This window comes from Heterocephalus glaber, unplaced genomic scaffold (assembly GCF_053883595.1).
Source record: "Heterocephalus glaber isolate CG9 unplaced genomic scaffold, H.glaber_assembly_v1.0 deba00001472, whole genome shotgun sequence".
NCBI classification, from domain to species: domain Eukaryota; kingdom Metazoa; phylum Chordata; class Mammalia; order Rodentia; family Bathyergidae; genus Heterocephalus; species Heterocephalus glaber.
Window position 1 is genome coordinate 6,381,264 of NW_028258315.1, and position 13,731 is coordinate 6,394,994.

General features: G+C 41.0%; 1 protein-coding gene across 1 annotated transcript in view; it reads right to left on the minus strand.

Annotated features, from left to right (window-relative positions):
* Positions 1–13,731, minus strand: part of F13a1 (coagulation factor XIII A chain) — a 156,325-nt gene that overhangs the window by 42,505 nt on the left and 100,089 nt on the right. The window contains exons 9-10 of the mRNA XM_004847742.4: positions 3,565–3,668; positions 2,199–2,287 (exon numbers count right to left, since the gene is read on the minus strand). Of these exons, the coding sequence (XP_004847799.2) occupies positions 2,199–2,287; positions 3,565–3,668 (193 nt within the window). The remainder of the gene's footprint in view (positions 1–2,198; positions 2,288–3,564; positions 3,669–13,731) is intronic.

A 13,731-nucleotide genomic window follows, 5' to 3' on the forward strand; every position in this document is an offset into this window, starting at 1 on the left:
CAGCTCCTTTCCTGACTGCTCCCATTTGTCTAGTTCAGGCCCTTCCATCTCTCCTGAAGGGGTGACGACCCCCTCGTTGGCTCTCACCTCCATCCATGCTGCCCAAGGCCACCAGTGCCTGGCTCACTCCAGACCCCTCCTGGTGAAGGGCTAATTGCTCAGGATAGGAGCCCCTAGGTGGGCTTCCTTGAGCCTTCAAGTCTCCAAACCCTGATGAATCACTGTATGCTAGAAAGTCTGCAGAGCTTTGAGCTGCCCACATATCATGCAGATGCCCAAGTCAACTCTTTCTCCCAAAACCCTTCCCTCCCCTGGCTTCTCTCTAAGCCCCTTTGCTGGAATAAGTGCTGATCATCTCTCCTCCCCACAAGACTATACATCATTCTGCTTGTATCACATGGCTATACGGATACCCATTGACTTGTGACAGGGTTACCATCTGATAAACGATTGTAAGCTAAAGATGCTGTAAGCTGAAAATGCATTGGATGCACCCAGCCTACTGCAACACCCTAAAGTTAGAAAATCACAGGGGAGTCGTGTTAGGTCACTGACCATCTACTCACACAGGGTCTCACAGTCTGATCTCAGGCTGCCCTCCTTGCTTAAACAGTTTCTTGCGGACTTTGCTGTCCTACTTCAGTTCCTGGCCTTATTTCCCCATTATCCCATGTCTGCGTACAGCTGCAGGTTGTGTGCTGTCTCTATTGCTCATCTGACGATTGGTTCCCTGGTGTCTCTCTCTTTTCTTTATTCATTGAGTTTATTGGTCCATTTTAGGTGTGCAATATGATGACACTCATCATTAGGAACTTGTACCTTTATATGATGCATCTTGGTTCTTATTTTTCCCCCTTCCCCTGCCCTCCCTTCAATCCCCCACCCCCCCTATTTACAGAAACTTTATTTCCGTTTTTTCCTTTTTTCATATTTTTCCCTTTCCCTTCTTTCCTTTCCCCTATGCTCCCTCCCCACAAATTCCCCTTCCCCTTCCCCTTTAGAACTTTTCTCCCTATTTCACTTTATCTATCATACATTTTGGTCCTCATTTACATTTTCAGTTTCTCACACCAGAGAAACTAACTATTCGGTATTTGGCATCTCTTACATTGTTGTTGTTCACTTTTGATGTGTGGAGGGCACTGTCACCCCCCCACCCCGAGAATTATCTCCCCAAGGACAGGGGAAGTCTCTGACATCTTTACAGCACAGTGCTTAGCGCATACTTATAACAGATATTTCTCCTTCTAGAGTAGTTGCATAGAATGGTCTCTAGCCTGAGCACAGGCACCTACCTAGCTTCACATCTTACCATTTGTTAAATAGAATAGATGAATACATAAAGGTGATTTAACTGCTGTTTGCTACATTTTTCTTCTTGGTGGGATGGGGAGAATTCTAACGCCCATTTTAAAGGGTGTCCAAGAGCCTCAGATGGTAGGTAAAGTGATTACATAGCAAGAACTCAGTACGAGAGAAAGATTATTGCAGTATATTAATTGATGCAAATGCACTCTGGGAAAGCCATACTTCTCAGCTTTCTGAATACTCCCCAGTCCTCAGCAGCCTCCCAGCCTTCCTCACCTGCACATCCTATTGTTGATTTCCTCTTCAGCACTCTCTTTGGAGCATACTTTAAGTGCTTCCTCTGGTTCCAGTCCCTTCCCAGTTATTCTGAACCTTCAGACCCTTCACCAAGTGTCCCTACTGACCCATTAAGTGGGCTGCATTCCTCTATTGGAATGGAATTTTGTATCCCTCCTTCTCCTGCCCAGTGGCAGGACATGGACTGCAGTATTCAAGCTAAGACCGCACTTGGGTGTGTATGGATTTTGTGTTATGTGGATTGCTGGGCTTGTCTTAGAGGGAAGTCCTGTATTCTGAATTTTCACTCACAAACTCTCTCTGCCATGTTTTACCTGAATGGTCTGGTTCCTTAATTTCTCTGGAGCAGTTAGCTCATTGGTCAGGAAATCATTCGCTTTTAGGGGTAAAAAATCTGAAAGCATGAGTAAGGAAAACTAGTAAGAATCCCATTTAGCACTAAGAAGTTGTGGTTGGAAAGAGTGTAGTCAAATTTGTAAACAGGAAACATACATCATGTACCTGGGAAATGGAGAAGGGGCAACCCTGCATCTTATTCTCTCAGGTGTTAAGAGGTTGGGGAGTGAGAGCGCTTTCCTCCAGTTTCCACTTACCTCTGCAAAGACAAAGGGTGCGTCAAACTGGAAACACACATGGCCGTGCTTGACAGCTTGGACAGAGGCAGGGCCACACCGGTACATGCCTGTGTTGTACAGAGGGAGGCAGAGTGAGTTCGTTGTCTCCACTTTTGATCAGAAAGATGGTTCATAGCCCTGTGTGTGGCTCTACAGAGACCAGTTTGGACATCATTGCTGATTTCGCCCACATATTTCCTGCAGCTGGAGAGGGCAGATGGCCATGTGGATAACCAAAAGGCCTGGGTTAGAGATGGTTACTTACACCAAAATTTGAAGTCGGGAAAGAATATGGGACTACACTGTTCCTGCACCTATTCTGCCACCTACAAACACCCTCACGTTTGTCTCTGCCAGGCTGTTGGCTCACATGCCCTCTCCCTCTGCTATCCGAGATGTAGGAAATGTTGATGTGTTCATGTTTCTGCTGTTTGTTTTGATTTCTGTTTTTGCACATCAGGGGCATATGCCCAGATTAGAATCTGGACATTAACCACACATACTGGCCAATGCCCAACACATTCAGGAAGTCGGCAGGCTCATGTTGACTTTTCTAATAGTTTGAATTTTAACCATCCATCCATACTTCATAAAAGATTAGCTGCCATTAGAGCTCTTTGAAATTGCCTCAGATATTCAATCCAGAACACCACAAAGTGTTCAAATTTCTTCCTTAAAATCCAGTTTTGTAATGTGGTTCCATTATGAATATGTACTGAATATTTATGCATCTATGTGTAGGTATACACATCACTATCACATACAAACACCTGAGGAAATAGACATAAATAAACATAATTCCCCAGCCCACTGATTTTCTATATCATCATCTTAGAGAGAAATGGAGGCTTAGGATATGATTCTATAAAAACCTGAGATGGGTCATAGCTGCCACTGCTTAGTGGAATTGGCAAGTTAGAAGACAAATACTCACATATTTAAGTTTTGAAAGAAGTCACACAACATAAAAAGAAATCAGGTTCTGGAAGAACAACAATTTAAAGGATGATCTGTAATTATTTTTCAAGTTTTTTATTTTCTCTCTTGCCTTATATCTTATCACTGTGGATCAGGGAGGGCTGGTTATATTTTATAGCTTAGTAAAAATGCTTACACAGATATTTTTTTCCTTGTCTTCAAAACTGCTTATCAAAGCAAGAGTAGATGAATTATATATGTGAAGTTTTATATTCTTTTTCTAAAAGTTGTAAAATAAGCAGGTTAAAGCTGATTATGGAAATGAAATTATACTTGATTGACAGGTGGTTAATCTATACACATGCCCAGAAAGGGCAAAATAAAGGTCAGCTGTGAAACAATTTCCCCAAGGAATGATGCCATTTACCATCGCTATTTTCCTGGGGGGTACTGTCCACAGCTTGCCATCCTCCAAATCCAACAGGAAGATCCGGCCTTGTCATCCAAGCTTCATTCCAGCAGTGGTAGTTCCTTAGCAAACACAACCCCGAACAGGTTAAACTTCACATCACATTCAGTTCTCTAGGATGTAGAAGGGGGATCCAGAATCCTCCGCTAGTAAGCTTTCAATTATTGGAATGGATTAAGCTAGGTCTGGGGGTCCTGAGGATCATCTGGGACTCCAGACCTGAGTGTTGAGCTGGCCCATTCCCATGGGCACGCCCGGGGGCCTGCATGTTGCTCCCTCTCTGCCAAGATCAATTTCAAGGTCACCCAGACATATTTTATTCAGTGTGCTAAATAGTTTTGATTTTAACCAATTTCTGCTGCCTAAACAAATAGAATTTACTGCGTGCTCAAAGAGTAGGGAAGAAAAATTATTTGAAATCAAAATATTTCTCTCTGAATTTCTTTTACACAGTTCTGATTTATAAAATCATATCCCTTTGGAACAATTAAGAGGCACATACTTGAGTTTATGGTCTTAGGCCGTTGCCATAGAAACTATAATATTAACTCCCCCTGATTATAATTCTGTATAATTTGTGACTATTCCATCTGGTGTTTAACAAGAAGAAAAGGTCGCCAGAGTGTGTATCTCTTTACCTTTCATCAAAGGCGGGCAACCCATGAGGTAAGGGCCATGTAAAACTTCTGGAACTTTGCATGTGACCCTTGAATCAAGACTGAGGAATAAAATGTCATCATGAATTGGATTATTATGTCCTTGGAAAGACTTGAAATTATGTGGCAGTGCAGAATCAAATGAGAACACATTAACCCTTCCACCCTATAGAAAATGTTCATATAGTAATAACCACTTAACGATGGGGTGAGGTAGTTACAGCAGTCTTTGTTTATAGCACCGATGAATTTCAGATATAACTGCTATCCATCCTTTCCCTAAATGTCCCTCAGTGTCAGTAATTTGTGCATGTTCCCATCCCTCTCTGAGTGTAGTCCATTTCTCATTGGTGTACTTACAAGATAGTAACTTAACTATGTACTCACTATGCACTGGGCATCTCACTGGGTGCCAGAGATTCAAAGACAATCAGGACATAGTCCCTGCCCGTAAAGAGTCTCATAACCTAGGAGGGATGACAAACACGCTCACCACTGATTAATACAGGTGGAGGGCTGCCCGTGAGGCTTGCATAAGAGAATACATGTAGTGATTGGAACAGGGCTGGCATGCGCTAAGTGTTCACAAGGGCCACTCTGAGATTTAGGAAAATAGCTAATTGAAGTGAAGGATGCTAAAATGCTGTTCATGGGGTGCCACGGCGTCTCAGTGGGGGGCCATCTCAGGGTCTCAGGGAAGACTTTTCGCAAAAGCTGCAGTTGTACTGGGAAATGAAGAAGATTTAAGCATACTGATAAAGGAGGTTAAGCAGCTGATAAATAGCGCAGACTGAAATTACCACCATGGTGTGTTTGGGGAATTGTATGCTGTTGGCTGTGGTGAAGGCAGCATGTTCACATATTTGCATGCATGAGAAAAAGAGGGACCAAAGGTGAGGGCGGGGACTCAATGTACACAGCTGACTTAACATTAAATGCACTTAGCATTCTCCCGTGCCAGGTGCTGCTCTAAAACATCTAGGGATATTAACACATCGGATGTTCCCCTCACCCCATGAATTCTATTACAATTATCCCCAGTTCACAAGGAAGGGAGCCAAAGCACAGGGAGGTTAAGAACGTTCCTTGGGTCCCACAGTTAGCTCGTGGTGGAGCTCTGTGGTCCATGCTCTTCAACACTGAGCTATCATAGAAGTGAGGCTAAGACTGTGAGATGCTTTTATGTCATATTAATATGTCATATTAATATTTGCGCTTCATTCTGAGGCATCAAGAAACTATTGAAATTATTCAAGCAGGAGAGAGTTAGATTTGCAAATCTGGGTTTGTGGAAAATGGGTGGAGAGGACAGACTGGAGATGGAGCTGAAGTCCTTCCTCCTGAGTCCATCCACTCTATCCCACTCTAAAACACTGCAATGAAACAATGGACCAAAAAGCGTTCACTAAAGAGGTGACTGACACCATGGACAGGGAAAAGAGCCATTGGAAGGAAAAACCAGAGGGTCTGTGGGGTCTGAAGAATCTGGATGAGGCAAAGAAAACTTTTATGTCTGCAGGGAGTATAACGGTTTTGTCATCAAGACTCTGGACAAAGCAGAAGAAAGTTTGTCCTGGGCGTGGTGGGAATGGAGGGGCGACCAGCTCAATTTTGGACATGGTGGATTTGTGTGCCTGTGGGAAATCCAAGAGATGAGACCCAAGAGACAGTCAGGTAGATATATGTGGTACTCTGGATTTAACAAGGCAGTCCCTGGAGTCTTTATGGGTGGTGGAGTGTGGGGCAAAACCTGTTGTGTTGGGAAGGGGAGAGAGGTGGTACAGACTGTCTGTAAGGGAGATTTAAATTGTGAAGGGGAGAAGAAAGGTGGGTGGTGGCTAGCACATGAGGAAATGCAAGGAAGACTGTTTGGATTCTTTGAATGAGGGGAGATTGAGACATACTCGTAGAGGCAAGGAAGTGGGAATAAAAAGGGGCTTACCTAGGCAGGAAGAAAGAGGATGAGGCCAGAAGCAGTCCCGTGGTAGGTGTGGGAAGTGGAGTAGGTTTGCAGGGTGAGGAGGGGATGTTCAGGCACTCAGTGTGGTCAGGGTCCAGGGGTGGAGGTCTCTGAGGAGAGCGGGAGACCAGTTCCCACAGAGGGCTGTGCTTCTGTCTCTGCTCCGAAGCTGGAGGGAGGGTCCTGTGGGTGTTCACACCCTTGCCAGCCCCCTTCAGAATGGCAAAGGGTGACCCAGCAGACAGACGGATGCAGAGGAGACAGCACTCAAACATCTGCATCCTAAGTGGGCACCATCTTCTTCCTGAACAACCCTGATGCTTAGCAACCCTGGCTTTCTCTGCTACCCCATCACCTTAGATTAATAGGCTCCAGAGCATCCGTATTTAAATTCTAATCTCCTTGGCAAGGTTAGCTTGCAACAAGAGAAATACGTTTTGCACTTCAGACACCAGTAAGGCCTTTCCTTTGAAGATACTATTTCTTTTCAAATGACCAGGAACTGTGGGAAGTTTCTCTGCTCTCCCTCTGACACTTAGTTAAGCAAGATCTCACTCCCAGTTGCACACATGACTGTGGTGATTCCTGTGTGGTGATGGCAGGAGGGTCGCACACAGGGTCAAGAACTCTCAGGCAGTGGCCAAAGTGGAGTGGAAGTGACAGGTCCCAGTGGGCTGGGTCCTTCAGGATGGGCAGGGAAATACCCTGAGGACTTGTTTCCAGTGGACACAACTCTGTGTATACAGATTGGTCTGTTATAGCCAAAGTTCCCCATGGGAAGGGCTGTTGCTATAGATACTTATACTATTTTGTTTATGTAAAAATATTTATATGGTTTACAGAGATATTTGGTGGAAAGGGAAGAATTATCTCTGGTCATTATCAAATATTTAACATTTTTGAAGCAATTTCCATACATTTCAGAGGATCTGTGTTTTCATATAGTATGATTTCCCTTTGGCTTAAGAAATTTCCTTAACATTTCATTAAAAAATTTTAAATTGGCAACTAATAATAAAAGTAATAAATACAAAAGTAATATATATATATATATATAAAATTTTAGAATACAATTACCTATTTTTGATATTTGTACCCATCATGGAAAGATTATAACAAGCCAATTAATATATCTATCACCACTTTTGTGGTAAGTACATTTGAAGTTTACTGTCACAGCAATTTTGAAATGTATAATGCATTATTTTTAATAGTAGTCACCATGCTGTGTGTTAGATCTGAAATATTTATTCTTCTTGTGCATTATATTTCTTAGTCTTTTTACCAACTCTCCAGGTTGGGAAATATATACTGATTCCTGAAATGCTACTTCTTTTTTTTAAAGCTTCTTTACCTACAACCGTAATAGTCTTTCTGTTTTAATCTTGTAATTTTTTCATGCATTTAGAGGGCATGAATCTACTTTTGAGCCTCTGTTTGTCTTATTCACTCTCATATTTCTTGCACTGGAATTGGGCCAGCCCTGAGGAGGTGCTAAGTACAGGACCCCCATACCCACAAGGCATACACTCCAAGGCCACAGTGGTTGCCTGAAACCTCAGATAATGGCAAAGCCTAAAGTTACTATGTTTATTATTGTGCACACTTACCTATAATAAGGTTTAATTTATTGATTGGGTATAGTTGATTAACAATAACTAATATCAAAATAGAACATTTATAATAATATAGTGCAATAAAAATTGTGTGCATATGGTCGTGCTCCTTCCCCAACCCAGGTTACTTGAACACAACCTTGTGATACTATCACCATAGTCATTGTGTTAATTAACCAAGCCAGTTATTAAGTGACTAGAGGGCAGGTAGCATATACAGTGTGGACACGCTGGAAAACGACATGATTCAATTCTGGGTAAGATGTATCAAGATAGCATGAGATTTTGTCCTGCTATCAAAGCAATGTGCAATTTTAAAAAAATATGACTTGCTTATTCATAGAATTTTCCATTTAATATTTTTATACTATGGTAACTGAAAGCATGAGAAGTGAACTACAGATAAGGAGGACTACTGAATTGGTTGGAAGAACTAGAGGACATCTCCTAACAAGGCAGATGTTATTAAATATTGGTTTTCTTGCTTGTTTTTTGAGTCAGAGCTTTATATTTTCTCAGCACAATCATTTGTAACTTGAGTTCCTATTATAGTATTAAAATGTTCAATGTTCCTCTAATATTAAAAAATTATAAACCTCCAAAGTGATCTAGTTTCCTTGTTGCCTGTTTGTAAATGAGTGCAGGAATTAAAATAAGGATCCTGTTTTATTGAGTGTTTTTTACTCAATATGAAAAAAGTGGGGGAGGGAAGAAAAGGACAGAGTTAAGACTACATTTCTGCTTTATGTTATTCCTGTATGTTTCATCAGTGGCAGTTAGTAATTTTTAGGACTCTCTTCAAGAATGAAAATAAATCAGTGGTCTTGGTACAAAGGACCCAGAGAACTTTTCATTAGAGTCAAGTGCTGCTAGGGGCCCCTAAATGGGCTGTCATTGCAGTACTTTTAGTTTATCTTTTGTTTCAGTAAACCCATCTGCGTTGTATTTGCACACAGAAAATTACTGCACAAACCAAAGACAAGTGGCCAAGAATGTTCATTCTAGCATAAATTATAGGAAAGAAATATTGGGAACAACTGAACTGTCCAATATGTGATTAAGTACTTCAAAACACAAAACAGAATAGTATTCAGCCATAAAAATGTAGATTTGTGGGCCGGGGATTTAGCTCAGTGGTTTTGCAGCCTGCTGCACAAGTGCAAGGACCCAAGTTTGATCCCAGGTACCAAAAAAAAAATGTAGATTTGTATTCACTAGGCTGGAAAGATGTCCATGGCACATTCATTTAAAAAAGTCACACTACAGAACACAGTGTACAGTGTGTGTGCTATTGCATATACATGGAAAACACAACTTTCAGTAAACCCTGTTACCCTGTCCCTTGTAAAATTCCATCCCTTTTAGTGCAAGCAAAATCCATGAATAGGATGTCATATATCTCTTGTGATTATGTTATTTTACATGCCTTGGAGAATTTTGTAATTAAGGTTACCAATCTGTTGACTTTGAGTTAATTAAAAAGATTATCAGGGTGAGCCTTGCCTGATCAGATGATCCCCCTTATCTGGTGGTAGAGTGAGAAACAAAGTAAATCAAGCAATAGAAGCACCACAGACACTCAATCCTCCAGGAAGACAGGGGCTTTCATGATGCAAAGAACTCACTTCCTCCTAAAACCTGAATGAACTTGGAAAAGGACCCTAAGCATTGGCAGGGACAGCAGTGCCAGCCAGCACCATGTACCATTTGAGAACCTGAGCAAAGACCCAGTCAAACTGTGCCCATATTGAAAGGAACTGCTTGATAGCAAGTTTCTATTGACTTAGGCTTCTAAGTTGGTGGTATTCTGCTGTGTAGTAATAAAAATGTACACAATATGCAAAAACTTCTATCAAAGTATTACAAATATTCTAGATAAGTAGAAGGCAGATATTACTTTCCTATCTTTTTTTTTTGCAATGTTTGAAATTGTGAAATAATAAACATGGAGTAGCCTCCAAACATTAAGAGAATTATTATTTTTTAAATCAAAGGAAGGTAAAGCACAGTTCCAGGTTGGCCCTGGACCTCGCAGCTGGCCTGGTCCCCTCCAGAGGTGCAGGAGCCCATGAGAGGGAGGAGAAAAGGACTGAGAATGCAGCTGGGACTGAGACAGACCGTGGATCTCTGTGCACAGAGACAATGAAGTAGTTAATTTAAGCAAGGATTCCTGTACTGCTTTTAACTTGGTCAGCCACTTAATCACTCCACAATGTCATCTCATATACAACCTGTCCAGAAAGGTTTCAGAGAAAGACTCCTTAAAAGAGGAGAAAGAGACATAGCCTTGTAATTTCATTTGTGCAGCTTTATATAGGCTCAGAGGAGAGCACAAATAAGGTGCAGAGAAAGCCCCAGAGAAGTTTTGGACCAGCTTCAAATGTAGGCCAAATGTTTGAATCCTTTCATCTGCAAAAGTGGTAGGGCCCGGGAGACAGGATATCTTTCAAATTATTTGTGTGTTGGTGGCAGATGAACATAGCCCTGACTCTCAGGTTCTGCTGATAAACTCCTAATCCAGACAGTGGTAATGGTGACAAGAATGACTGCATACCCTGGGATTATCAAACTCTGGCCATTCTAAAGGCAGTGAGGATGGAGTAGGGTGATAGTTGAGTCATTGGAAGGAAGTGGAAATAATTTGGTGGATTCTGAAGCTTGTCTAACAAGATATTTCAAAGTGGCAATGAAAGCTGAGATTGAGAAAAAACTTGCCTGGAAAATATAACAAAGCAAGATGAAGAAAGGAATTATTCAGTGGTAGGCTGGATGAATGTTGTATGAGACTGTGAGCCAGGAGCACCACATTGCTTCCGAATGCCGCTGCTCATTGGTAGGAGCTGTTGCAATGCTGAAGCCAGGAAGGGGCATTTGACTTGGATGCTGCCTGGGGACATGTCAGTCAAAACCCAGAGACTCAATCAGGTGAAGCCAAAGCCAGTCGCCCCTCCTCTTGAAGGCTCAGATTTATAGTTCCCTACAGTTGGGAGCTACCTGAGGAAGCCCTGGGTAATCAGTCCTGATGGACGATGCCATGAAATGGAACATTCCATCTCAACAAATGATGCTGTTGTAGGAGCCAACTGCCCACCAGGTAAAAAGAGAAGTAATGGAGGTGTTTATTATTGCTTATCCTATGAATGTAAGGGACTCTATGATGTTCATTTAGAAGTTGCAGTTTAAGCACCATCTACTGCAGCACAAGAGACACCAAAGGAGTTGCAGACGGGCACAGACCTGGGAAGTGTGCTGCAACTCCCAACACAAAATTGTCAGTGTATCTATAGTTGGGGTGACCATCAGAGTCATTAATGCCTGATCAGACACAGGCTTGAACCATCAACTGGATGCTGGAATCAATTAGAAAGGACAATGGCTCTAAATACTATCACGGTCCTACCAAGTATACTGGCCAAATACCATCCCCCAAGCATTCAACTTCAGGTGCAGTACAGCGGTACTAACAAGTTACCATTTATGAAGTCTAGTGGGAGTACAGAGGTTCTACTCTTAGACTTTCAGGTGCAGGTGACAAATATTTAATAAGATAACTTTACAACAGCTTTCATAAGAGCAGTTTTTTGAAAATTAGGGGATAGTCATGCAGGTTTATTTTCCCCCTTATTTGACTTTTTGAATATTTTGTTTTAATGTGGTGCCAGTAAATGGATGAAACTAAATTTGGCAGAAACAAGACACAAAGAAACATAAAACCCACAGAGCAATGGAAAACAAAAATCCCAACCACAACACAAACTAAAAATACTCAAAAGCAAAATGCTACACATCCACATGAACCACAGTCTCCACCACTAGTGAGTAGAAAGCCCCTCTGAGCTCAGAAGGGCCCCCTGCTAAATTCACTGTCGAACTGGGGCCCCATTTACTTTACCACTCTCCACAGTATAGCAAGTTAGGAATTGATATCTTAGCTGAAAATGAAGAAAAGATCAGGTTTTGAAGTTATTTCTCTGTACAAGTCTAAAAAATTTTCTGTCATAAATTCTGACCAAGTTTCTCCAAAAATTCTTAGGATTAAAAAAAAAAAATCCAGCCAATAGGCTCATTAGGTACCCAAATCATTGTTTGCATTATAAAGCTACTTATGAATATGATATTCTAAAGGTGATAGCTCTTACTTTTATAAAGTTTTAAAGATGTTTTATTAAATCATCAAAATAAATTGGCATAGGTGGTACATATTTTATCAGCCTCTAATTTTTTTCTAGCAACCTATGAATGATATATAAGATAATTATCCAAGGCAGAATTTGAGATTAACTAAAATAGGACATTTTCTCATTATGAAAAATACCCTAGTGTTTTCTGTATGACTTATTTCCACTTCCTTTCCCAGCCCTCCTAATTTCCTGAGAAGTACTTGCAATGATCTGTGACAATTTACCACCCAAATTCAGGGTCCATTGTCAAGTGAAACTTGAGTAGAACACGGGTTACAGGTTTACTTTGGAGATATTCTAGCAGGATAAGTAGGGCAGGTGGGTAACAGGAACAGGAGAGTCCAGTGCAGTGCTGGGGAACCTATGGCATGCATGCCACAGTGGGCTGTTTGTATCATTGGAAGATCTAAAAGGTTCACCATCATTGGTCTAATGTAGTGATTTTCAACCTTCAGAGAAGAAAATCCCCCTTTCTAGTTTTTAAACATTTTTGTAACATCCCGTTATTACACTAAAATGAAATCTATGAAGAGCTTTCTGCATATGTAATTTCTAAAAGATGAATATAATGTCCCATAATATACAAGAGAAATAAAAGCATATACACCATCATATGGCATATAATGTTATTTTGGTCAATGCACATAAGATTATAATGGAACAGAAAAAGTTTCATTGGCTAGGATGTCTTAGCTGTCCTCACATCATAATCTAGTGCATTACTCACATGTTTATGGGATGCTGAATAAGCAAATTTACTGAGCTGACAATGTTATAAAAGCACAATACATACAGTTATGTACAGAGCATAATCCTTAGTAATGATAGAAAACTGTTACTCGTTTATGTATTTACTACACTATACTTTTCATCATTTGAGAATGCACTCCTACTTAATAAAAAAGATTAAAAAGATTACTATAGAATGCTATATTGTGTGTGTCAACTTCACTGTATTAAGAGTCTCCTGGAAAAGTGATTGGATGGTGAGAGCACTAACCTCATCAATGGGTTAACCAATTGATGGGTTCATAGCTGAATGGGCTATTCTTTGGAGGAAGCAGGTCATGAAACATGAAATTGGGGACTGCACAGTGGTACCTCGCTTTACAAACTTAACTTGTTTTATGATTTGGGGGAAGGTGGCTGTGTTTGTGTTCATGTGGGGAAGATGCCCATGTTGGTGTTTGTCACCTGATGTGGAGTTTGTGAATGGAAGCAAAATTTTGCCAAACATTTTTGTTTGCAAACAGACAGAAGCATTCATGAATCAAAGTATTACTGTATTCCTGAAGCTCTTCTCCTGCTCTCTGCTTCCCAGATGCCATGACTTGAGCAGCTTTCCTCCACTATACCTTTCCACCATGATGTTTCTACCTTAGAGCCAATAACCATGGGCTGAAACCTCTAACACCATGAGCCAAAATAAACCTCTTCTAAATTGCAGGTATCAGGTATTTTGCTCTAGCAATCGGAAAGCTGACAAGTTAGTTGTTACACCAACAGCATACATTTTGTGTTTACACCATGTCTTGGTACTAGATCAAGAGGCCATGTTGAGTGATTGACTTAGACTATCTATGTGTGTGGAAGTGCTCTCTATGACATTCAAACAACAGTGAAATCACCTATTGATACATTTCACAGGACATTTCTCTATCATTAAGAGAGTCATTACTGTACATAAAATTATATGTATTTCAATAGATAGA